The following is a 26,627-nucleotide window of genomic DNA, read 5'->3' as shown; positions in this document are numbered from 1 at the left end:
AGCCACTCACAAAAAGACAAATAACTCTATGATTGCACTTACGGGGGTTCCTAGAATAGTCAGAATCATAGCGACAGGAAGTGGGTTAGAGGTTACCAGGGCCTGTGGGAAGAGGAAGGGGGTAGTTATAGCGTAATGGTTAGAGGGTTTCTGTTTGGGATGATGAAGCAGTTTTGGGAAGAGTGGTGATGGGTGTACAACATTGTGAATGTACTTAATGCCATAGAACTGGACCCTTAAAAAGGGCTAAGATGGTAAATTTTATATTGATATTATTATATTTTATCACAATAAAAAAGTAGAAAGCAATAGTTCATGCTGGTTGAAAAAAATTCAAATAATGTAGATACATATAAGGCAAAATGTGAGTGAGAGGCTTGAGATAGGCAATCCTTCCCCGTCTCCAAAACCTCAGGACAAGATCCCAGGAGATTTGATAATCGCTCAAAAGGGGCATGGAGATTGGTTGAGAAGGGGCCAACTCCAGGTGATTCCTAGCTTTGGGCCAGTTGAAGACATGCTGCTCTCAGAGAAAATCTACAGGAGGAAGAGTAAACACTTTCCACCACTGCTGGTAAGATCTAGTGCATTAAAGTGTTTCCTCAAATCCTGGCAATTATTGTCTAAGAATGTATTGATTGAGCACACAGTTTAAAAAAGTGCACGCACCAGTGCATTCCCAGAGCCACAACACACCCGAGACACACGGCTGTGATCTTTTCTCCTTTGCAAAGTCCTCGCAGAGTCAGCGAGTTGACTCTGTTCCTTCCCCTGGCCCCCCTCTCCTTCCTTCACTCCGTCTCCCGGCATTCCCCACTCCTGTCCCTGTTTGTTTAAATACCGGCCTCGGAAGTATCGGCCCCATTCAGAATCAGCCTCACCACCATGTTTCTTCTGACTTCAGTCTTGGTAGCAGTTGTCTGCCTTTTGATGGTGTGGATCTTTAAAAGTGCTGATGGAGGCATCCAGAGAAGGAAGGGGGAGCCTAGAGCCAGGGCCGAGGCTCGCCCCTGGGTGGATGAAGACTTGAAAGACAGCACTGAAGTCCACCAGGTGGAAGAAGGTAAAGACACTGGCCATGTTGCTTGGTTTCCAACTTCTGTATTTTTAGGATGAGGGCAAGTGGATGGTGGGGCTTATGGAGAGGAAGAAACAGAGGCAGGTCAGTTTCATCATCAACCTCTGTCATGCAAACAAATCAGTGCGTGACAGAGACATCATTTCTCTCTGGTGGCCAGCTTGTCACCTGCTGGCACCAAGCTCCCTTTATTCCTGGGTCCTCAGTAAAAGGCTGTTGAGGGGGTGACATTTCCCCTGGCTCCAGTCCTCTGAGGCTGCTAAAATCTTTCTGAAGGGGCACACAACAGGCTGGGGTGGCTGCGGGTTAAGTGGTCAGGTTTTGATCAAGAACTTTGGAATAAAAAAGGGGCCTCTACCTAGGGGCTCGCTACCCTTCATTGCACCAGCCCTGTGGGTCACAGATAAGAGTGGCTGCTGTCCTCCAATCTGAAGGTCCAACTCAGTAGACAAGGCAATACACAGGCAAACGATAGAGAGTAAAACAGAGACGAACTGGGTGGAACTGATTGTAAGGTGTTTTGAGAAGGCTTGGGGGTTTGGTGGGGCAGCTAGAAAAAAGCTGAAGCAGGCCTGGGGGATTACTAGGATATGAATACAAAGGTTAGGAGGAGAAGAGGAACAGAAAGAGCCTGAGTCCGGAACCCCAGGGAAAGATGTCAAGAAGATGGAAGGACTGTACTGACCAGGGGAAGGGTGAAAATGAAGTGGGGTGCTGAGGGCGGGCCGGGGCATGGTTGACCTGAGAAAGAAGAGGTGATGAAGGAGGCGGGCAGGAAGGGAGACGTTCTGGAGGAGCTTTGAGTAGTCTGTGTTTGAGATTTGTCTGAGGTGGTTTTGTGGGATGGATTCGACTTGGAAGAGGCTCAGTGACTCTCAGCTGGGGTAGCAGTGCCTCCACCCTCCCTCCCTCCCTCCAACAGAGGCCACCTGGACGTGTGTGTGTGTGTGTGTGTGTGTGTGTGTGTGTGTTCTGAGTTGTCCTAACCTCAGGATTGGGGGGTGGGGTATAGAGCTGGCACTCAGTGCTGGGAGCCAGCAGTGCTAAATGTACTGCCCAGGAGGATCCAAATCCAGGCAGCCTCCTAGCAGGGCAGCCTCTTACTCTCCCCCAATAACCCCGAATGCCAGTTATGCCAGTTGAGAAGCACTTCCGTTGAATGAGCACGAGACCCACTGTGAAGCTGAGTAAGGATCTGTGCCAGTAATGATGGGCTGGGCGGCGGTGACAGTGCGATGCAGAAGAAGGGGTGAATTAGAGGGACCGTCAAGGAAGAGCAGTAGGGTCGAGTAATAAATCAGATATCAGCAGAGGAAGAAGAGGGCACGATTTGGAGACTGGAGGAATCAGAATAACAGCTGTCATAAATGGGTGAGGGAAGAGGATCCGGTCTAAAGGGGAAGCTGTTGAATGTAGTGCAGGACGTGTTAGATTTGAGAGGATAGTGACCCATTGAAGCAGAAAGACAGGGAGGTTTCTAGGTGAGGGATCCAGGCCATAGACTCTGATTGGAGAGTCACCAGCATAGGGGTGATGCTTGGAACTTGGAAAACTAATGAATTCACTGGGGGGTATTGCTAGAGAGAAGGCTGAGGTTAGAACTTGGCGGGGAGGGGGGGACACCTTCAGATAAGAGGAACTGCCAGGAGGAATGGACTCAGAAAAGAAGGCCTGGGAAAGGAGGGCCAGGGTAGTAATAACAAGCCCTCACATAGCACTTCCAGTATCCCATGTCACTTTTACATGTGGTGAATCATTTAGTCTTCATAACAATGCAGTGAGGCAGGCACTATTATCATATCTGTATTACAGATAAGGAAACTGAGGCTCAAATTGGCTAAGTCACCTGCCCAAGCAATTAGTGGTAGAGTCAGGACCCAGGCAGGCTGCCTCCAGAGTCCAGGCCTACAGGCAATCTGCTAGGCTGCTTTTCCCAAAGAATGACCCAGAACAGAGGGGGCAGGAGATAGCCAGCAGGGTTAAACATTGCCTGAGAGATCAGAGGTAGTGTGTATCGAAGAAAGGCCACTGGATTTGAAGACCCACGAGCTTGAGGGATACAGAGGGGTTGATGAGGCTGGTGGGGAACCAGGGACCTGGGGCTGGGCCTGAAGGTTGGGAACAGAGAGCAAAGCTGTATGGCCCCGTTCTGCTTCTCCACCTAATGATTCACTTTTAATCCTCTGCCTCTCCACTCTCTCTTCCTCACACAGAGAAAGGAACTGAACACATAGTGGCTGCTTGGCAGCCATGAGCAAATCTTCCCCGAGTGCAGAGTTCACAGTCTCTTGTTGGGATTTTTGTTGTTTACATAAGTGATACTTACTGAGGTCACACAGGCACACAGGTGGTAGGTAAGGATTAATGTTTAAACTCAGTCTCCTCTGCCACCCAAGTCCCTGCTCTTAACCATTGGGTGGGTGGACACAGTCTAAGAGAGGATGTATAATTGGAGGTATGATTGGAGAAGAGAAGGGATTCCATTACCAAGGAAACATGAGATGGTTTTGATAACAGCAAATAGATACCAGATTCAAACCATTTTGAAAATTAACAATCAGGGACAAAACAGTAAAATAAGTATTATGGGCCATTCTAGTGTGAGTTAAGGAATATATGGGTACCAATGTAGCCTCCGCCAGCTCTGATTCACAAAGAATTCCTATTCGACATTCATAGATCAAGGAATCAGCATGTGTGGGGGGATGGGGGTGGGGAAGGGTCGGGGGTACAGAGAAGACATGCGGATTAGAAGTCAGACACAGGCTTCCTCTGGGGACCAGTCACACATGGCATCCTGTTAACGCATTTCAGCTCCTTGTTTATCTGTAGCAGAGGTCTGAGGAGGAGAAATGACTGGTATTTAATCTCAAAGTGGAAACCTCAGATTGTTTCCCTAAAATGAATGGGGAATACTGAACAAAACATCTCCAGTCAGGCCCAGATTCATGAAAGCTCATGGAACTGGAAATAGGAGAAAAAGATATAGGAAACACATCTTATTAAGATGTGTCCATTTTAATGTTAGTGGGGATTTTCTTCACTCAGCTTCACTAGCCATCCAGAAGCTATTATTCTAACTGAAATTTTGATTGTCCCAGTGACCACTAAAAAAGCCTTTGTTAAAATTTTTATCCGGTGTGGGCAACACCTGAGAATAAAAATGTTCCCTCGGACTTGGGAAAGGACAGATTTTTATGTACCCATAGGCAGCTGTTTCAAACCTGCTCATTGGATCAATGACAACACATCTCAGTAAAAGCTTAACAAGTCAACCAATTAGAGATGGATTCACTCTAGTACCAGCCCCTCTGAGGGCCAACCAATCAACAACAATCTCAACCAAGTAACCCTGCTCCTGCAGATGATATCAACCCTCTTACATGCCTGGAAGTCCACCAATGCCTGAACTCCATGCTTCCCAACCAAGTGGTGTGCAAGAGCTAGCCTATGGGGCTAGCGAGAGCTGACTGATCAATGTTCAGGAAATTTGTGGGCCATCTGTTCAATTGCCAATAGCTTGAGATCGGGCCATGATGGGAGGGTTTACTCTATGGGAATTGGCAAGTGCTATAAACCAGGGCTCTTTTTTCCCTCTTCTCAGAGAGCTGGTTTACCAGCACACCGCTGACCAAAACACCATGTAAGGGCAGCACTCATGACCAGCATAGTTTTCCTTTGCCCGAGGAAGCAAAAAATTCAGCTTCATCTTTGCATTTCATCATTCTTTGGCACACCTACGTGTGCATACTTCTGCATGGTTAATTTTAAAAGGCTGGTCTACCAGGGCTCCTGTAAGACATTATGGTTCTAGGACAAAGGACAGGTAAATTCAAATTCAGATGAGAGAAGATTAGGGAAAGGAAAAGACTTGAATGGAGATGTTGTCCTTGGGATCAAGTCTGGGTGGGTTCTGCTGGGGAGAGTGAAGCTCAGCACAGAACACTGGGGACACTGGGGACACCACGAGAGGTAAAGGGGCTCAGAAAACAAGTTCTGTCAACTTCACCTGGGATAGCGTTGCTCTCTTCAAGGCCTTTCCATCTGGACATCCGCAGACTCCCCAGCCCCCAACCACCCCTGCTGCTGCTAGTGAGGTAGTGAGTCTATATTACAGTCAGGGAGTCGAATGGCTGAGAGGCCCACGTAGGAAGCAGAACGATGGCTGAGACGGTGGGAAGGAGGCATTCTCTGAGCCGGTGTTGAGCCTTGAAGCTGCTCTCATTGCCACCTTCAGAATCTGTCTACTGTGAGAGCCGTGTCACCCTGAGCCTTATTAATACTGGTGCTCAAGCCTCCCCAGAAATTGCAGGGAGGGAACAAGGATGACATGACACAAATTGGCCTTGTAGTTTCATAGCTGGAAAACATTTGGCCCATTTGCAAAGATTCTGTAGAAGTAGAACCGCAAAAACACAAAAGCAATTCACGTAGAGATGCAGCCAGAAAAATGCCTCTAAGTTAAACATTAAAGGATAGAAGTGGCCTAGAATTACTTGGTCATTAAACCTAATTATGGAGCAATTTAGGATTCTTTGGCATTCAAGCAATGATAAAAGACGTGTTGGTCTTGGTGTCAATAGCAAACCCCATGTGTGGCAGCACAGGACTTATATTAAAAGCAGACCACAGTAGCGTGCGTTTATTTTAGAGTATGTGGGCTCCACAGCTTGAATGAATTCCCCAGAGTGGCTTGGCTGGTCTGGGGTGGAGGCGGGACAGCTGCGGAACAGAGGCTGTTCTCTTTCCTCTGGTGAGGGTTTATGCCTTGGGGGCAGTCAGGAGTTCAAGAGGAAGGAGAGAGCTGTGCCTTTTTTATCGGTTCATTGCCCTGAGATCCCTTGGAGCTTCTTTCCCAGCGGGCTCAGCCTGTCCCCTTTCCCAAGGCCAAGTGTAGACTTTCTGCCCTGGGAGAGGCTCCAGGAAGAGCAGCGCCCCTGTGCTCTGCTTGGATGGCCTTCTGGACAATCCAACCCAGTGGTGGTTGGGACCATTTGTGTGCTGTGCTCAGAGATAAGGCTGTGCTGATAAAGTTCAGGCAGCAACCCCTTCATTCCGCTAGCTAGGAGCGCCTACCCTGGACTTTAGCTGCTGCAGAAACTGCCGAGTCATGCCCCTCGGCTGCCTTTAGTTTACACAAATGCTGAAGTTAGAAAGACCTTGCATGCGTTGGCTCATTTTCCACTTACTGACTGCGGAGGTTGCCGGACTTCATGACAAATGGTGTGGGAGTACCACTGGTGTTGAAGTCTTTGCTGACACATTTGTTAAGGTTCAGGGTTGACACTGATGACATCTGGGTTCGGTTCAGGGTGGATTGCTAGAAAGCTGATAGGTGTTAGTTGCCACTCTCCCATCACACTTACTTCCTCAAGCCAGCAGGGACCTGCTGTGTGGCATGGGGAGCTCTGCTCAACGTTACCTGGCAACCTGGATGGGAAGAGAATTTGAAGTGGGGGTGGATACACGTGTGTATGGCTGAGTCACTTTGCTGTGCACCTGGAACTAGCACAACATTGTTAATTGGCTGTACTCCAATGTAAAATAAAAAGTTAAAAAAAAATGTATACAGTGTGGGTCCCCACTGCCCCGGCTCGTAAAGCATAAAAAAATAAGTTTCTCAGTACTAGCTGTGAGCTAACCGTGGTCCCTGTTGGTGCTGTAGTTGGGTTCTCAGTCTCTCTGAAGTCCCCTTTTCACGAGCGTTCCCTCTGGCCTTCTGTTCCCTGGCTTCATACACCCAGGAGTGAAGTGTGGGGGTGCTGCTGGGGGAGAAGGTCACTCTTCTACCTGAATTCCATCAGGAAAGTCGCAGACCCTCAGGGCCAGGCCCTGGCTCTTCTTACTCTCTTCCCTCTGTTCCTATTGTCATTCTCATCTTTATCTGAGGGCTCCCAAAGTGACATCTCGCCTTCTGGACATTTACTGCAGTCTTCCCTTATCCTCAGGGAATACGTTCCAAGACCCCAAGTGGATGCCTGAAACCCTACGTTTTTTCCTGTACCTATGTACCTATGATAAACTTTAATTTAAATCAGACACAGTAAGAGAATATCCAAATTGCCAGCATCACTACTCATGTGCTTTGGGGTCATTATTAAGTAAAATCAGGGTTACTTGAACACAAGCAGTATCCTGACAGTCGACAACCGAGAGGCTACTAAGTGACTAATTGGGTTGGATATGTGGACAAAGGGTTGATTCACGTGGCTAGGGGGATGGAGCAGGACAGGCATGAGATTTCATCATCTTACTCAGAATGGTGCACAATTTTAAACTTATGAATTGTTTATTTCTTGAATTTCCCTTTTCATATATTCAGGACATAGCTGGCCATGGGACACTGAAACCTCAGAAAGCAAAACCTCTGATAAGGGAGGATTACGGATTACTGTATTGGGGGAAAAACCACTGATTAAGGAGTTAAGAAACCTAGTTTATAGTTCTGGTTCCATGAAGGATTGCTGCGTGGTCAGGAGAAGTTAATTGTGCCCATTCATTCCTATTTCTACTTTTGTCCCACCTTCCCCAGATGGGTCATCTCTCATCCTCTTATCTCACTTAAGAAAGTGTCAGGTGTCTTTTCTTTTTTTTTTTTCAGATGTTCTTATATCAATATAACAGTTGTAGTCAGTTGATCTACCCTTGTGGGTGTTTTTGGTAATTCGTTTCTACGGCCTTCTCATTAAAAAAAAAAAAACCCCACAAAAAAACCCTTAATTGTGAAATGTAATATGCTTACTAGAAAAGCGTATAAAAGATAGATGAATGGCTTAACAAATAATTTTAAAGCAAAAATCCATATAGTAATCACTTAGATCAAGAAATATAAATTTCCAGTACTCCATAAACCCCTATATGTTCCTTCCCAGTAACAACCTCTTCCATACCCTATAGAAGTAACTATTATTTTGAATTTTATGGGAATTACTTCTTTTCTGGTCATTCTTTTTATTTTTTTAAACTGTATTTTTAATTTTTTAAAAAAAATTCTTTCTTAATTATTATTTATTAATTTATTTATTTATTTATTTTTGGCTGTGTCGGGTCTTCGTTTCTGTGCAAGGGCTTTCTCCAGTTGCGGCAAGCGGGGACCACTCTTCATCGCGGTGCACGGGCCTCTCACTATCACGACCTCTCTTGTTGCGGAGCACAGGCTCCAGATGCCCAGGCTCAGTAGTTGTGGCTCACGGGCCTAGTTGCTCTGCGGCATGTGGGATCTTCCCAGACCAGGGCTCGAACCCGTGTCCCCTGCATTGGCAGGCAGACTCTCAACCACTGCGCCACCAGGGAAGCCCTTATGCTGGTAATTCTTTTGGAAAATTACATATAAAATTTTTTTGAGGTCTAGGATACTGTTACTTATTCCAGGGACTACACATTTGCACCTACCAGAAGAGCAACATTCTAACACTCTGGGGCAACTTTAATCTGAGGTCAAGGCTTACGGTTCCCTGGATCACTCACAGGATATTACCTTAGGCTCTAAGGCACCAGGGCTGGATTATTTACATTTTACTCTTACTATTGAAACATAAATCTTCAGGCCCTGGATGGCCCTGGGGGTTTGACTTTGGTCACCATCCTTTTATCTCAGCTTAGCCTCAAGGCGATTTCTAGGTAATTGGAAAATATTCTCTGGACATTTGAGTGCTGGTCTACCTCTGTGGGTACTAACCTTCACCCAGATTTTGACTGTGATGTTCTACAGTCACAGATTAGCTCTTCAGCACTTAGAAGAAAATGTTCTAAATGTATTTTACTAAGGATTTTAGCTTTCTTTACTTTGGAGGTTTGGTGTAAATTATGTAAATAACCATTACTGGAAGTGAAAATCCTTTAGTAAATGTCACAAGAATCAGAATCATAACCAAAACATCACTTAATCTATGGCATCAAAGTGGATTTGTAGCTACTCAAAGAAGGAAGTAACAACTAATTATTTTCTATCACACAGTTGAAGGCATAGGATATACATTATATCAGGCAAATATTCATTGGCTTTTGGGTGGTTGTGAATGATGATATATGATAGCATTATATTCAGTTTTCTAAAGACACTGTTTAGGTAGTACAATAATAATTCAGGTAAGGCATATACATGCACACAAATAAACCTTAATGGTTTAAAACAATCTAAATTTGTTACTTTAGTGAAAGTAAGTGCTGGGCATTTTCAGCAATTTTATCATCGTGAGCTCTGATTATCTGTTCTTATCTGAGTAGGAGTTGCCTCCTACTGGTGATATGGCTTCTCTGCACCTGTCCCCATCAGGCTGAAAAATATCAGAGCAGATTTAGGAAAGTCTTCAGCCATTGTGTAAAAGAACCATCTACTCATTAGATTCCACTGATATTTTCAGTGTCTATTTCTTGGGCAGCCTTCTTGGTGAAAACTTATTTATGTGATTAAAATTCCCTGAAAAGTCCAACTCACATCAACTCATTCTGGTTTGATGTACTGAGGTCCACTTTCTGTAGTAGCCTCTTTTTGGTATCTTTTGCCTCCTAGAGTCTAGGAGTTGATGAAGTCCAACAACAACCAGAAATCCAAGACTAACTCGAGATAAGCAAGGAGTATATATATATATATATATATATATATATATATATATATATACTCCATTCAAAGCATTCCTATTTTTAACACTTTTTAACTTTTTGAATATAGCATCTTAGAATTTCTTTCAGTTGAAATCTTTGTAGTTCACATTTAAATCTTTGTAGTTCAGATCAAAAGTATTGTCTACTCATGGGTTTGAAAGGAATGAAGAAACACACATATTCAGAGGTATAGCTTCAGTTTCACCTATTGAATCCTCCATTGCATCTTCATCTTCTGCAAGATCTTGAGCTACAGATAATGGGTTTCCACAGCTCTCTGAACAGGAAGGAAATGGGGGAAAGCAGAAGTGGCAGAAGCAGGCAGGTGTAAAGATAAATTTGCTGTAGGTAAATTGAACAGATTTTTTTCTTATGGTTAATATTTTTGTATCTTGTTTAAGAAATCCTTCTTCTCTACAGGGTCATGAATATAGTCTCCTATATTCTTTTCTAAGAGCTTCAAAAGTTAGTCTTTCATAATTAGAACTGTGGTGAGAACAGGCAATATTCATTAATTTTCAATATCTGATGGAAGAGTTTCAATGTTTCACCACTAACTATGTAGTTGGTTCTGGGTTGTTTTGGTGTTTTTCCCCATAGTTAGACTTTATGAGGTTAAGAAAGTTCCTTTCTACCCCAATTTACTAAGAGATGAATGCCAAATTTTATCAGACACCTTTTCTGCATTACAGTGATTATTAGCTTGTGAATGTAACAAACAACATTGCTTTTCTAATGTTAAGTTAACCTTGCATTCCTGGGGTAATCCCAACTTGGCCGAAGTGTATTGTTTTTTTATATATTGTCGAATTCTGTTTACTAATATTTTGGTTAGGACTTTTTGCATCTATATTTATGAGAAAGTTGAGCCTGTAGCTTTTCTTTCTTTTAATGTCCTAGTCAGGCTTGGTAGCAAGTGTGCGCTAGTCTTATAGAATGAGCTGGTGGGGGATGTTTCCTCTATTTCTATTCTTGGGAAGAGTTGGAGAAAATTTAGCAATAATTGTTCTGTGAGTGTTTGGTAGAACTCCCTCATGAAGCCATCTGGGCCTCTTCCTAAGGGAATCTTTTTTTTCCTCTGGCTGATTTTAAGATTTTATATTTGATTATAAAAGGTGTGGGCTTCTTTTCTGTTATACTGCTTGGGATTTACTGGGCCTCTTGAATCTGTAGATCTGGCATTTTTCATCAGGTCTTCATCAGATATTCTCTTTCAAATATGGTCTCTGCCACATCCTCTTTCCCATCTCCTGCTGTCACTATCATCACGTATATTAGAACATTCTCGCTCTGCTTTATTTTTTCTTGATCTTTCTTTTTTTTTTTTTTTATATATTTTTTATAGCTACTTTATTTATTTATTTATTTATTTTTATTTTTGGCTGTGTTGGGTCTTCGGTTCGTGCGAGGGCTTTCTCTAGTTGCGGCAAGTGGGGGCCACTCTTCATCGCGGTGCGCGGGCCTTTCACTATCACGGCCCCTCCCGTTGCGGGGCACAGGCTCCAGACGCGCAGGCTCAGTAGTTGTGGCTCACGGGCCCAGCTGCTCCGTGGCATGTGGGATCTTCCCAGACCAGGGCTCGAACCGGTGTCCCCTGCATTAGCAGGCAGATTCTCAACCACTGCGCCACCAGGGAAGCCCCCTTGATCTTTCTTTTATGTTTTCTATCTTTTGGTCTTTCCTTGCTCTATTCTAGATATTTTCTTCTGAGTTGTCTTCAGTTAATTAATTCTTTCTTTAGGTATGTCTAACCTGCTATTAAACCCACCCACCAAATTCTTAATTCTATTATTTTATTTTTCAGTTCTAAAAGTTCTATTTTAAAATATTTTCTAGGTCACTTTTCATCTTTTCCTGTACCATACAGATTTATATACGTTTGTCTTTTTTCTTCCCCCTCTAAACCTAGTAATCATAGTTGTTTTATCTTTTGAGTCTGATAATTCCAATATTTGGAGAATTTGGTGTCTGACTCAATTTTTAAAAAACTATTCTGCTGTTTCTTGCTCAAGATATTTTTTTTGTATGTCTGGTTGTCTTTTGTGGGTTGCTGATAATTGTACTTAAAATTATTTATATGTTGGCATTTGCTTCTGCTGGGTAATGGGGGTATTTTCAGGCAGGACCACACTATTCCAAGTTCAAGTTTGAGGCAGGACCCATCAAAATGTTATAACCTCTTGGGGGCTGATTTATTTATTTATGGCCATGCCATGCAGCATGCGTGATCTTAGTTCCCTGACCAGGGATGGAACCCATGCCCCCTGCAATGGAAATGCAGTCTTAACCACTGGACCACCAGGAAAGTCCCTGATTTATTTATGATTCTTAGTTTTTCTAAGGATGTAGTCTTGGGGTCCCAGCTTGTTAGACTTCCCATTGCATATGGGCCTGGGCTTTGATTTCTGTCCCTCTTGATCCCTGAAAATATAAAAATAAAAATTCAAATATATTGGGATTGGCAGATGTTATCAGGGCAAATGCAGCTTCTGTGCTTATTTACCTCTGCAGGATCATATTTTCCCTTCACTTTTGGCCTGGGAATTTCTTACTATGCTGTCAGTAACTCAATGATTTTAAAAGGGCTTTATAAAAAATTATTTATTTCAAGATCTTAGTGGTTTTCAGGGGACTTCCCTGGTGGTCCAGTGGTTAAGACTCCATGTTTCCACTGCAGGGGGCATGAGTTCAGGGAACTAAGATCTGGCCAAAAAAAAAAACAAGATCTTAGTGGTTTTCAGCCAATGGAGATTGTTTCAAATAAGTTAGTTCACCATTAACAGAAATTTGCATTTTTCATCTTTATGTATGTAAAAGTTTTCTTTTTCTTGATTTATAACCAGTCTGGGCTTTGAAGGACAGTCAAGATCAGAGATTAAGGATTGTGTAGACCTATTTTTCTCATTTTTTCTTGATGTTTTTGAGCTCATAACCTTACAGATATTTTGAGAACTTTATTTCCTTCTCCCCAGTGACCACCTTATGACTATAAGGGAGTAAAAATAATTTTCCCTGGCTGAGACACCACTCCCCCATGATAAAAACAGATTAACAAGAGAAAAACAAACAGAAATTTAATAACATGTATTATCTCTTGTGTACATGGGAGAGACCCAGGAAAACTGAGTAACTCCCCCAAATAGCCTTAGCCACCACCTTAAATACCATCTTCAGATAAAGACAAAAGAAAGGTGTTGGGGACTGGGGAGAGCCAGTTATGGGAGGTTATCAGGAAAAGCAGACTAAACAAGGGTAAGATTGTTACAGAGATGTAAGTCCACACCTTCTCTGTTGACAGGAGTTTCTTGTGATTTAGAATCATGCTTCTCTTCCTGGTGCAGAGGGGGAAAACACTTCCAAATAGAGATTTCCTTTATAAATGTAAATGTCTCTTACAAAAGGGTGACTTCTACTCCGGTTTTCAGAGCTTCTCCTGTGTCTGCGTTTCCTAAAAATAGTCAACTCAAAATAATTCTTATGCTAAAGAGACATATTTGGGGGGAGGGGCATATTGCACTCCCCTTCATGACCAAGAGAGATCCTCTAATTTGCTGTCTTCCTTGTTCTTACTGGCAGACGCTGACGAATGGCAAGTGTCAGAGGAAGAGGTGGAACACGTCCCATTCTCCCACACCCGGTATCCTGAGAAGGAAATGCTTAAGAGATCCCAGGAATTTTATGAACTTCTCAATAAGAGACGGTCTGTTAGATTCATAAGTAATGAGCAAGTCCCAGTGGAAGTGATTGATAATGTCATCAAAGCAGCAGGTCTGTAAGTGCACAGTGGGTCTTTGAGAACATCTGCTACAAGTGACAATAGTGGAGCAATGTTGAAGTTCAAACACAGTGAATAAAGCCTGGAGTGATAGGTTTACCTGTAAAGTCTTACCCAGGTGTTGACTGACTGCCAGGCACAAGATGATTTCCACTTTCTACAAACTTTTAACTATACAAACTTCTCGGGAGCAGATGTGACAACAGTTCAAAACTTCTGAAATTATTCAACATTATAAAATTTGTGAAGAATGAAAATTTCTGAACACATTATTATACAACGGAAAAGAAACATCCTTACTTTCACCTCCCCTTAAAACACACACACACACACACACACACACACACACACACACACACACACACTCACTCACATTTATACATTTCTCTTTTGGGAACCGAATTTCTTATATTACACACCATGATGCTCTAGTACTGTATTCTAATGAACTAGCAAAATTTATTCATGTGAATTTGCAAAGTAAATCAAAGCAAGGCAAACATATTTCCCCCTCTTTTGCTTTTTATTTATTTATTTATTTGTCTGCTTCGGGTCTTAGTTGCGGCTCACGGGATCTTCGTTGCGGCGTGCAGGATATTTTTTTGCCGCAAGCGGGCTCAGTTGTGGCACCGGGGCTCAGTAGTTGCCCCATAGCATATGGGATCTTAGTTCCCTGACCAGGGATCAAACCCACGTCCCCTGCATTGGAAGGCGGATTCTTAACCACTGGACCACCAGGGAAGTCCCCCAAATGCATTTTCAATGTAAATTAATATCTATTCCCAGAGGAATAGATGAGAATTATAGAAAAAGAGGGAGGAGATATGAGAAAGCCCCCTATTCGAGAGTCTCCTCTGATTGGATTCTTATTCCTATATAAATCACGTTTAAGTTCATTTGCAGAAATGATTGCATGACTATTATAAACCCATTGCCCAAATTAAAAGGAAGTAAGAATAAAACAGTTCATTTCAGTTAAGAACACAAATGCACTAGATTGGTGAGTCCTTTATCTAACTAATAGCAGTTACTAAATTTCTTCTATATATAGATCTGTATCTAAATATGTGGGTGTGTGCATATGACATTCAGAGAAGTTTGGCATAATTGAAAACATTAAGGGGCAACTTATTTCTTGTGTTTGGTGACACCAATATTTAGTGAACAGACGACGTGTACAAAGTGAACTGGAATCCCTCTGTTCAGAAATTTGGGCTTTATGTTTAGATTTGACTTGCATTTCACAGTTCAATCATGCCCTCTCTACCATGGGGACTGGTGGATGGCAAACTCATCAAGGCTGGCAGGCCTGAGACCCCTCCTGTAGAATTTATGCCACTGAACTACTCACTAGGAAGAAAGGAATACTTGCTTCTGAAATATACCACCAGTGGGTCACCATGGTCTACTTCTAGAAACAGCCATTTCTAGGACAGAGGGGTGACACCCAGATCAGAAGCTGGGCCAGTCCATGGCTGGAATCTTTTTTATTTTTTTAATATTTATTTATTTTGGCTGTGCCAGGTCTTAGTTGTGGCCTGTGGGATCTTTAGTTGTGGCATGCGAACTCTTAGTTGCAGAATGCATGTCAGATCTAGTTCCCTGACTAGGGATTGAACCCAGGCCCCGTGCATTGGGAGCACGGAGTCTTACCCACGGGACCACCAGGGAAGTCCTGCTGGCTGGAATCTTAAAGGGACCTTAAGCTCCTTGGGTCCCACGATGCACTATGAAGCTTTGTCCAGGATATTGGGACGGATCCAAGGGTGGGCTGAGGTTTCCCAAAACCTGTGAGAGCTGGAAGACACTCTGCTGTGTGTCTGAGTGCCCAGGGCTAAGAGTTCTCGTGTGTTCACAACAGGGCCACAAACCCCACAGTGCCACACTCAGAACTTTGATGTAGGCACTAAACAATTTATAGTTCAATTGCCTTTCGGAGAGTGCTTTTGAAACCATTTTGCCATTTAAATTTTGCCATTTCCAATAAACTTCATGACTCGATCATTTTTCAAGAATATCAAAACAAACAGCATTTTGGAGGATTTTGGCTATCAGAGCTTCCCATCTGTGTTCCCTTATTGGTCACAGAGTAGTTCCTAGGGATGTTTTCTCTCACATGATTAGAGAAGCAGTGATAAATTCCCAAAGCCTAGGAACTACTGGCCTTGATCTCAGTTAGTTGGTTTGGAGACCCTGACAGAGATGCTGAACAAAACGGGCCTGGCAGCAACATCCCAGAGGCTACCGCCAGGCATTTTGTGTGTCAGGTGATCTAACTTCATTTTGAGCAAATATGAGTTATATTTATTCTAATTAACAGTCTCAGATTTTTCTTGCAGTTTTCATTTCTGATTTTAATTTAATGGGTGATAGGAACAGCCCCAAGTGGGGCCCACACAGAGCCCTGGACCTTTGTGGTTGTGAAGGACCCGGACGTGAAGCATAACATTCGGGAGATCATTGAGGAGGAAGAGGAAATAAACTACTTGAAGAGGATGGGACCTCAGTGGGTTTCAGACCTGAAGAAACTGAGGTACAAAAGTGGGTAGAATTAGGCATGTTTGGTTTGGCTTCCTAAAATGAAATAACTATGGCTTTAGTTTCCTGGTTTTGTTTTAGGTGTTAAAAAGTTTCATTTTACCTGTGGAAGAAATAATGGAAATTAAGTCAGGCCTCACCGCTGAATTGCCTTGAGCACACGTATTGCGCAGGGGTGAGGGATGCCAGCTGGAATCACATCTGGGTTCACATTGTAGCTCTGGTTTTCCAGTTGCAAGACCTTAGGCATTTGCTTACTCTCTGTAAGTGCACTAGTCTGGTTTCTCCAGAGAAACAGAATCAATGGAGAGAGAGAGAGACAGACAGAGACAGAGAGAGATAGAGAGAAACATAGAGAGAAAGAGATTTATTATAAGTAATGGGCTCAAGTGATTATGGAGGCTGAGAAGTCCCAAGACCCAGCAGACCCAGCAGAGTCGATGGACTAGCTCCAGTCTGAAACCAAAGGCCTAGGAACCAGGAAAACCAATGTGTAAGTTGCAGTCCAAGTCTGAGTCCAAAGGCAGGAGAAGACTGATGTCCCAGCTCAAAGACAGTCAGGCAGAAGGAGAAAATTCTCCCTTATTCCGCCTGTTTTGTTCTATTCAGGGCTTCAGCGGTTTAGATGAGGCCCACCTACGTTGAGGAGGGCAATTTGCTTTACTCAGTCTGCCAATTCACATGTTAATCTCATCCAGAAACATCCTCACAGACACACCCAGAATAATGTTTAACCAGCTATCTGGGTGCCTTGTGGCCCAGTCAAGTTGACACATAAAATCAAACATCACACTTCTGTTTTCTCACCCAAAACGATAATGTTAAAAACTTGGTATCAGGATTAGATAAGATAGAGGCTAAGAGTAGCGCCTTAGAAGCTAGAGTGCTTGGGTTCAAATATGAGGTCTACCGCTTATTAACCTATCTGTGCCTCAGTTTCCTCATCCGTAAAATGGGAATAAGTCTAGTATCGACTTCATTATGAAGATTAGATGAATTTGTAAGCACTTAGAACAGTGATGGCACATAGTAAGGGCCATATGAATCTGGTAAATAAATAGGCTATGACCCAAATAATTACTAGTAAATACTTCTGAGGATCTTGAGCGAAGTAAATTACATTTTCCTATAAATAGTCTTGTACATGATCTCACTCAGCAGGCTTTCATTTTAGTACATGTTTAGTAAAAGTACAAATTTAGTACAGGTATAATATTCATTAGGCATTAGTAACTTTGCAGGCTTCCTTATCTCCAGGGACGAAGCAGATTGGAATTCAGTGTAAGTGGATTTACCGTGAGGCTTCAGCGTATTCGGGTAGACACGTGCGAGGTTTCATTTTTTTTTCTGGAAACTACAACTAACTATGCTTGTTAATCCCACTTTTCCCATTGAGGACCAGTCACGCTACACAATATCTAGGATGGATTCCATAATTTCTCAGTCATTTTTGTAGTTAAAACAGTCACTTCCAAGTTTTTCAGACTCAGCCTTGTCATTTTAAAACGCTGGTCACAGGGTCCTCTTTACAAATACTGCCCTCCCCACGGAAGCATCTCCTTTCCCTTCTAACCCCTTCTCAGGCTGAGTATGAGGAGGGATGGGGCACAGGTATTTGTCCTGACCTCTCAGAAGGCCCTGAGGGGAAGCCAGCTCGAGTTCTTGGCACGTAGAATGTAGAGGTACTCATGCCTCTGGCTCTCAGCTCTGGGCCTTTAGCGGCCAGTTCCAGCACCAGCCATCCAGTACCCACTGTGACACAAGCCTAAGAAAAGGCAGTGGGATCTCCGTCTTGTGGGGGTAAAGTGGGACTTCTGCTCCGGTAGACAGGGCTGGGTGGTGAGAAGGATGGCCTCTTAGTCCTACTCCTGTCTCATTTATTTGCCCCAGAGGACAGTTTTTCTCCTGAGATATTTAAACCCTATTGAAATTGATGTCTATTGGCATTGTAACTTATGGCTGTGTTCTGGAATAAGTGCAGGATATTAATAATGAATATATAAATCTTATTGCATATTCATGAGTAAAAACGGATGGGTAAAGTCGAGTCTCTCTTCTTAGAGACATGCTGTGCTGTGTGTGTGCAGCACCTGCAAAACGCTGCCCGCCCCATCACCCCCCAGAGAAGGCAGCATCAGTTGCTCTCTTGTCTCTACGCTCAGAGCACCTAATACACACCTTCCGTGCATTTAAAACCGCCATTACCACATAGTTATTTAATTATTGGCCTACTTTTCTTCTCATTTTATAGGCCATATTTTAGAAACCTTTGTGGTACACCAAGATACTCTGGAGAATCCAATTAACATTATAGACTTTCTCTGCAGACAATATGCGTGCACACACCCACACACAGACAGATATATATATATACACACATATATAGTCTCTAGGGTCCAGGGACCTCCAGTTTAAAAAAGTCTTATATTGTAGCGCCTAGCACAGTGCTGATGCATGGTAGGTAATTAAATAACTGTTTGTTAAATTGCATCACAAATGAACATATGTCCTGACAGCCAGTTTGAGTCAACTCTGAAACTCATAGCTGTCGTTAAAGGTTTGATATACAATCTGGTCCAACCTACCCGTCAAGGCTTCTTCTCCTGCTGCTGGCGTGAGACCCTTCACCCCAGGTGGAAGGTGCTAATTGTCCTTTCTTTTTTTTTTATTTATTTTTTTTATTTTTATTTATTTATTTATTTATTTATTTATTTATTTATTTATTTATGGCTGCCTTGGGTCTTCGTTTCTGTGCGAGGGCTTTCTCTAGTTGTGGCAAGCGGGGGCCACTCTTCATCGCAGTGCGCGGTCCTCTCACTATTGCGGCCTCTCTTGTTGCGGAGCACAGGCTCCAGATGCGCAAGCTCAGTAATTGTGGCTCATGGGCCCAGCTGCTCCGCGGCATGTGGGATCTTCCCAGACCAGGGCTCGAACCCGTGTCCCCTGAATTGGCAGGCAGATTCTCAACCACTGCGCCACCAGGGAAGCCCTAATTGTCCTTTCTTAACAGGACTCGGCACGTTGCTATCTTTTTATTAGCTGTAATATGATGTCATGATACATTCTTGTAAAACTGAACAAACCCAAAATACTAGCTACCAATGTATGCCTAGGCAAAATAAGTACAAATATTAGTAAACATTACTAACCTGCCTCTGACCTAGTAAATTGCTTATTCTTCACCTCATATTTAAAAATTGTTTTGAATTATTCACTGTAAAATAATACATAGTAATAATAATAATATTAGCTAACACATACATGGTACTAGGTACTATTCTAAGCACTTGATCTATTTGGACTGATTTTACTGTCACAATAACCATTTGAGGTGAGTGTACAATAGTACATTTTACATTAGAGAACGCTGAGCTGTGAGAAGGTGAGTGGGTTGCCCAGCGTGGCAAAGCTAGTTGACTCCAGATTTTTTTGTAAACTATTAACATTCTCCCGCTTTGTAAAGAGAAAAAGAATTGATAGTGGTCAAATGTGAATAAGCTGGTTGAAGTATGGTAAAGTAGCTTTGAGAATGTAATGTATAGAAATTAGCAGTATACAAGGAAGTGTAGAAAATACACACGTGGGTTTAATGTGTTTTAAAACAAGGAAGTGGGGCTTCCCTGGTGGCACAGTGGTTGAGAATCTGCCTGCTAACGCAGGGGACACAGGTTCGAGCCCTGGTCTGGGAAGATCCCACATGCCGCGGAGCAACTAGGCCCGTGAGCCACAAATACTGAGACTGCGCGTCTGGAGCCTGTGCTCTGCAACAAGAGAGACCACGATAGTGAGAGGCCCGCGCACCGCGATGAGGAGTGGCCCCCGCTTGCCGCAACTAGAGGAAGCCCTCGCACAGAAACGAAGACCCAACACAGCCATAAATAAATAAATAAATAAATAATAATTAAAAAAAAAAAACAAGGAAGCATAACGAGGCTAAGAATGAAATGAGTGGTGACTACCTCTTGCTTATTGATGACATAATTTACCCTAAGGAAAAATTCCAATATATAGCATTGTATGAGTATCTTTCCTTTGAATATCTGAGCTAGAGTGAAGCGTTTGCCAAAATGTATGGGCAGGGTAATGAAATAGAGAAAGATATGCTCTTATCTGGAAAATAAAAATGGAAACTCAACATTTATACCTCCTGTGAGTTACCTCCCACTCCCACAAAAGTTTGCTTCCTTTTCTCCATAACTAGGCTAAGAATGTTACCATCTGCCCACCTGGAATTTCGGTTCAAACTCACTGTCATCTTTTTCTTCTCCCTTGTGCACTCCTGTGCCAGATCTGTCAGCTCCTGCCTCTACAACTCCCTAAGTTCTCCTGGGCCATTGCCATTGTCTCCTATCTGGTCCCGTTTGAGCTGGTCCTTTGCCCACACCAATCCGCCTCTTTGTGAAACAGATCAGATCGTGTGATGCTTTTGCTCAGAAGCTTGTGATAACTTCCCATCACCCACTGAACAAAGTCCAGGACCCTGCAAAATCTGTATGAAAACTGCCGGCCTCCCAACCCGTGCCCCACCACGCACACCATCCTCCAGCCCACCAGGCTTCTGAAATTCCCTGTCCGGCCAAGCGTTCTCCTTCCGACTCTGCCTTTTGCTCATCTCTTCCCTGGGCTGCCCTTCCCAATGCCCCTTGTCTAGCTGGTCTTCAGTGCCCCGCCTCAAGAGAAACTTTGGAAATATTCTGACAATCTCATTCAAAACTAACATTTTATTTTTGGGCTCCTAAGGCCCTTGTCTTATATTTCTTTAATAACACTTACCAGGTTTTAGTTTGCTAAATTTGGCTTACTGCCCTCTGGGTTATAGGATCTATCTTTGTATCTTTCAGCATTTCATGTGTCTTGCTATATCAGGCCCTTATTATAATACCTGTTTACTGACTTTGGATAGAAAAAGGTAAACATGACATGAACAAAAATCCTACTCTTTTTCAATTTAAACATGAAAGGCAAGTAAATGTTTCTATTTTTAATGCATATAAGGTGGTAAACAGGGAACAAAAAAACCATCAAGAGAAAATATTCTTCTAAATATCTTTTTTTTCCCCCTTTAGGACCAACTGGATTAAGGAGTACTTGGACACAGCCCCTGTTTTGATTCTCATTTTCAAACAAGTACACGGTTTTGCTGCAAATGGCAAGAAAAAGACCCACTACTACAATGAGATCAGTGTTTCCATCGCTTGTGGCATCCTCCTAGCTGCCCTGCAGGTATGTCACCCTCCCACTGGGCCCAAGAGACAGACTTAATACTTGGGGGCCAACTGTGGTTTCATTTGCAAATTTCAGCTGAGTTTCTAGTTCAGGGACAGGAATTCCTCAGTAAGGGAATTCTGATGTAAAAACTGCCTCTGGAAACCTGAATTGGTGCTTCAAACAAGCTGGCATCCTTCCTGGAAATTTACTTCTAACATTATTTAAGGGTCAAAAAACGGTGGCTGTGTTTGCCTTCATCTGTAACGACATAAAGCTTTTAAGGGCTTTAGTAAACACCCATGAAGAGCTTCAGAGCCTGAAAGCTCCAGGGCACGGCTTCTCAGCTGCGTTGTCTGAGCCAGTGGGATGATTCAATAGCTATAAGGGGAACTCTATCATAGAGCTCCTGTCCTCAGAAGTTAAGTTTACATCGTATTGCATTAGAAAGATGTCCACGTGCTTAAAAAATTCCATCTACATAGTAGCTACAGCCATGCTAAGCGTGAAACAGAGCAGGATTGAGGTCTGCCTTTCACATGATTCAAGTCATTCACTCAGCAGATATTTTCTGAGCTCCTTCTATGTGGCAGATCCCAGGAGTCACCAGGAATAGTCACTTCGTGAACTGTACGTTCTGGTGGGGACTGCGGTCCTGGGAGAGGGTGGAGAGTGACAGTAAACACGTGAAATAAATAAAACAAACAGGATTATAAGAGTGAATGAGCCTACTTTCAAGGGACAGTAGATTCCAAAAAACTATGTGCTTCTTCGTTATCTCAAAGAAAAATGTGTTTGCTGAAAACTTGCAAAAGAGTCATTGTGACATAAAAGGGGAATGTGTTTTTAGATGACTTGAAAAACAGTTCCAAAGGAGCTGGCATCCTATTTACCTCCCGACTCTGTAACAGATAAAGGAATTGCTGTGCAACGTCAGACCGCAGGGCACCGCCCCTGTCCTAGATAGGGTCCCTGACGAGAAGCAGTTTAGGCTTGGCGTGGGTTCCCTTCACCTGTGGCTTCTGTGCATTCCAATCAGCAACTTCTCCCACTTTACTGTGGAGTTTGCTGCCCTCTAGCTTTCTGTAAGGCATAAGTCTGAGTGTAGGTCTTGATTTGTGAAGGAGGAAGGAATCTTCTGGAAGCCCTTGTCTGGGCAGATTGCACAGAGACTGGAGGCGTGCTCGACTCCCAAAGGCAGTTCCAGAACCTCCTTCTGGTCCAGGCTTAGCGATGAGCATCTGATGGGGAAAGCAGGGGGGCATAGAGAGGGCCAACTGGGAAAGCGTCCTGAAGCTACACGTGATTTTTATTGGATGTTTATTATTCGAGGGGCCTGGGAAGAGGTTGGTGGAGTATTTCCTCTACCTCTTACATACCCCTTGGCCACTAGGTCCTCCGTCACTGGACATAGGTATTTTCAGCTGGGGATGGCGCTCTGCTGCCACGGTTGGTTATATAACCACAGGAACTGCCCTTTGTTTCTCCATTCCTTTGGTGTAGTTGGATTCCCCACATTTCTTTCCATGAAATAACCATTCCCATTTCTTAAGCATCAGTGAAAAATGACTGGTGTTTTCTTCTCTGAGAAGCTTCCCACTGTTTGGTTAAGGGAAGGTGGTTAAGGGAAGGGAGGTCCAGGAAGGCAGGTAAGATTCAATACACCATGGCCCAAGCTGGTGGTCTCTTTGCTGCCCAACTTCAGGGAAATGATGGGACAAGCAAATCCTGTAGGGAGTAGAACATGCCCAGGCTAGAAGCAGAGCTGGGGTTTTGCCTGCTGACTTGAAAATGGTTTCTTTTCCTCTCCTGTTACAGAACGCGGGACTGGTGACTGTCACGACCACTCCTCTCAACTGTGGCCCCCGTCTGAGGGTGCTCCTGAACCGCCCCGCAAATGAAAAGCTGCTGGTACTGCTCCCTGTGGGGTACCCCAGCAAAGAGGCCACGGTGCCTGACCTCGCACGGAAGCCTCTGGATCAGATCATGGTGACTGTGTAGGCAGGACACAGGCAGGGACCTGCTGGAAGGTGATGCCCCCCACTCCTTTCTCCTGTTCCTTTTGGGAGTACAGGCTGCTCTCTCCCTGGGTGCTCCGCCTCCCTGGCACTCCACTCCGCAGGGTTGACCTCTCTGTGCGCGAAGAAACCTTTGCACTTTCTACAGCACTTTGAGTCTGAGGAGCCCTGATTCCGATAGTGTGATTAGCTGAACCATACAGAGTAAGAGATGAATAGGTATGTTCTCTTCCATTTCTTACCCACTTTGGAAATGCATTAAATTTTTGCTAAGAACATGCCCTTGGTTTTTAAAGTTTTGTAATTGTTCCAGAAAAATCACGGGTGATTTTTTTCTTTCACTCTTTAAAAACTCAAAGAGGAAAGAGTCATCAGAAAATTTAATATAGTCCCAAGAATTCAGCTATGTGATGATTTTTAAATTTAAATTTAGACTGATCAAACGGTTTTCTGCCCTCTGCTTTCTGGTGGCTTTTAGACAAGGATGTACTTTTGAGATGCACTCTTCCTGAGCTTTATGGATATTCTGCCAGTTTTTAATGAGTAACCTTCAAAATAATTAAAACATCACAAGCACAGAACAGAACAGTGCGTGCTTGTGTAGACGGGCAACCATCTGGACCTATACATGGTTAGTCGCATTGTCCAGAGTGCATGTTGCAGCTGCCTCGCACCAGCTCGTTGAAGCTGACGGTTAAATATTCAGGAATTCTGTGAGCCAGTTATTAAACCATTTGCAGCTTGAAATTGCCCACGGTGGGAGTATTTACACCATGGCAACTGGCAGGCACACAAATCAGGGCTTGCTTTGTTTTTCTTAAAGGGAACTGTTTTCCAGACACTAGGGAGTTCTGTGTTCCCCTTCTTCTCTACTCTCCCCCACGAAACACACTTATCCTCTTCCTCCAGATGGCAGTCACACTGTATGCAGCCGATGGGGTCACAGGGTGCCGGGCGGGGACTGCCAGCTCTAGCCCTCCACCTGTCACCTTCTGTCTTCCCTTCCAGGGGCGCTGCTCACACAGGTACACTCGGAGCTCAGATAATTGCTCATCAAAAGCGACTCTTCTCACCTCTCTATCCCCTTCCACTGTCTTTTTTCTCTTCTATTTTTTTTTTTAAACACAGATCCCTCCAAAAAAACTCTCCTGCTTCTTTTCACTTCATTCGTGTGTCACACAGTGCATTGATAAGATCATCAATAGTATCATTGATAAGAGTCAGAGCTGGTGACAAATCTGTATCAGAGAAAAGAAAGAATTTTTTTCCCTTTAAAATATAATTAGAGGGAATTCCCTGGTGGTTCAGTGGTTGGGACTAGCCCTTTTCACTGCTGAGGGCCCGGGTTCGATCCCTAGTCAGGGAACTAAGATCCTGCAAGCCACGTGGTGTGGCCAAAAAAAAGGGAAAAAAAGAAAAAAAAAAAGAAATAAAGCTCTTAAAAATATGTACATATAATTAGATATTACAAGAACCTGTGCTGTCGGCCTCTGAAGTACCCAGAGTCTCTTTTAGAATCTCCAAAATCTTCCATCAAAAATCTTTTTTTCTCTAAACGTGCTTTTCCCCAAGTCTATACATTTTACTAAATACAAACTTTCTTATATTTTGTTTCTATTCTTTTAAAAAAATTATTAGTATTGTGATAGTTATTTGTCCTGAACTCTTATCGTAAACGAGCATTGTTTTCACAACATTGTGGCTTTGTTAGATGTATGTGAACTGCGCTGGGAACCTAATCACTGTACTTCAAGTTGTTTTTAACAGGAAAAAGATACTCTGAGTTCCAATAGCAGAACAATAAACACTTTGGCATCATGGTGCAAAGAAATTGAAGTTATATTTATGAACTCCTCTTCTATTTCGAATGTTTTGAAGCTGTTTGAGCCCATGGAGCTCTTTGCTAGTTTTAGGGCAACCTGCTGAGGAGCCGCGGGTACGGGAGAACCTTGCCCCCCAGGTGTGGGTTGGAGGAGGAATCCGGCCACTGGTGGGGGTCTGAGTGCAGTTGTTCAAGTACAGAACCCCTTGAGAGGAAAGTGGAAGTCCTATCACATGGGTTAGGGCCCTTGAGCAAAGGGTTGATCTGGTCACCTTCTAATCATGCCCCCCAGAAACACAGCCCTGATTTCTCATGGATGCTGAACACATTTGCAAAGGTACAGATTTAGGGGGTGCTCCAGCCAGCTTTCTCTTTGGGAGATGGAATTATTAGTAATTCTTAATCTGGACAACACAGCATAGATGGGCCTGGATTCAAGTTTCCCTTCTGCTGCTCCCCAGCTTGGTGGCTGTGGAGAACTGAATCTGTCTCAGCCTCATTTTCTTCATCTGTAAAATGAGGATAAATGCAGTGCTTATTACCTCAGGGCTTCTGTGGAGATTGAGTGTGATGATTCACATGTAGTTCCCGGCATAGGGTAGGTGACACATGGTGTTAATTTTGGGCTCTTGATATTATTATTAGTGTTATTATCACTATCATTAATACTATGTGCTATGCACATTTGACCACAAAAATTAAAAAATAAAATGACACCCTTTAAGAGTCTTGTCCTTAATGCACAAAATCATCTTAAAATGTAAAAGAAAGGTGTTCTGTCATCTCAGCTTGAGCCTGAGCTGTTTTGAGGATTTAGGTTGACTTGGCTGTATCTGGTGGGTTCTGGGAGCTTCTGGATGGGACCTCAGAGTCTATTTAATAGTAAGGTCTAGGGCTTCCCTGGTGGCGCAGTGGTTGAGAATCTGCCTGCCAATGCAGGGGACACGGGTTCGAGCCCTGGTCTGGGAAGATCCCACATGCCGCGGAGCAACTAGGCCTGTGAGCCACAATTACTGAGCCTGCGCGTCTGGAGCCTGTGCTCCGCAACAAGAGAGGCCGCGATAGTGAGAGGCCTGCGCACCGCGATGAAGAGTGGCCCCCGCTTGCCACAACTAGAGAAAGCCCTCGCACAGAAACGAAGACCCAACACAGCCATAAATAAATAAATAAATAAATAAAAAATTTAAAAAAAAAAAAAAAAAATAGTAAGGTCTATAAACAGAGATCTATTTAATAGTAAGGAAAAGGCTCCTTGGAAAACTTATTTTCAGGGAAGAGAGACTGGAGACATATAGTAAGATCCTATGATGACAATCAGCGTCAGAAAAAAGGGGCAAATCGAAATGTGGTTTAGAGTCTGCCCCTCAGATACCAAGTGCTAGACTCTCACTAAAGTTCCGGGGGAGAGGGAGCTGGAGCAAACAAAATAGCTGCTCCCTGAAGATCTCTCAGTGATGGGGGTACAGCCCAGCCCTTTGATCCACTTATGTGCAGGGTTGCATTCAAAGAAACATCAGATGGTTCTTGTTTATCAATAATCATAGATCAGCAATTAATATCTTTACTGCCTTCTTTTGAGAATGCAGC

At 43.5% G+C, this 26,627-nt stretch overlaps 1 protein-coding gene across 1 annotated transcript; it reads left to right on the top strand.

Annotated features, from left to right (window-relative positions):
• The first annotated feature begins 702 nt into the window (after nucleotides 1-702).
• IYD (iodotyrosine deiodinase) lies at nucleotides 703-25,043 on the top strand. Its single transcript, XM_007196886.3, has 5 exons — nucleotides 703-1,063; nucleotides 13,259-13,450; nucleotides 15,831-15,990; nucleotides 21,062-21,218; nucleotides 23,019-25,043. Exons 1-5 carry the CDS (start codon nucleotides 886-888, stop codon nucleotides 23,199-23,201), a joined length of 870 nt encoding a protein of 289 aa, XP_007196948.2. The 5' UTR covers nucleotides 703-885; the 3' UTR covers nucleotides 23,202-25,043.
• Nucleotides 25,044-26,627: the final 1,584 nt, after the last annotated feature.

Source organism: Balaenoptera acutorostrata, chromosome 14 (genome assembly GCF_949987535.1).
Source record: "Balaenoptera acutorostrata chromosome 14, mBalAcu1.1, whole genome shotgun sequence".
Lineage (NCBI taxonomy): Eukaryota > Metazoa > Chordata > Mammalia > Artiodactyla > Balaenopteridae > Balaenoptera > Balaenoptera acutorostrata.
The sequence above is the reverse complement of the archived record's forward strand: the minus strand, read 5'-3'. Positions and strand labels throughout refer to the sequence as shown.

What these genes read in the sequence shown, in the direction of transcription:
- IYD (XM_007196886.3), top strand. Translation starts at nt 886, where the DNA reads ATGTTTCTTCTGACTTCAGTCTTGGTAGCAGTTGTCTGCCTTTTGATG. An exon ending in TAATGTCATCAAAGCAGCAG is followed by an intron (nt 13,451 to 15,830) that starts GTCTGTAAGTGC and finishes AATGGGTGATAG; the next exon opens with GAACAGCCCCAAGTGGGGCC. An exon ending in TCCTCCTAGCTGCCCTGCAG is followed by an intron (nt 21,219 to 23,018) that starts GTATGTCACCCT and finishes CTCCTGTTACAG; the next exon opens with AACGCGGGACTGGTGACTGT.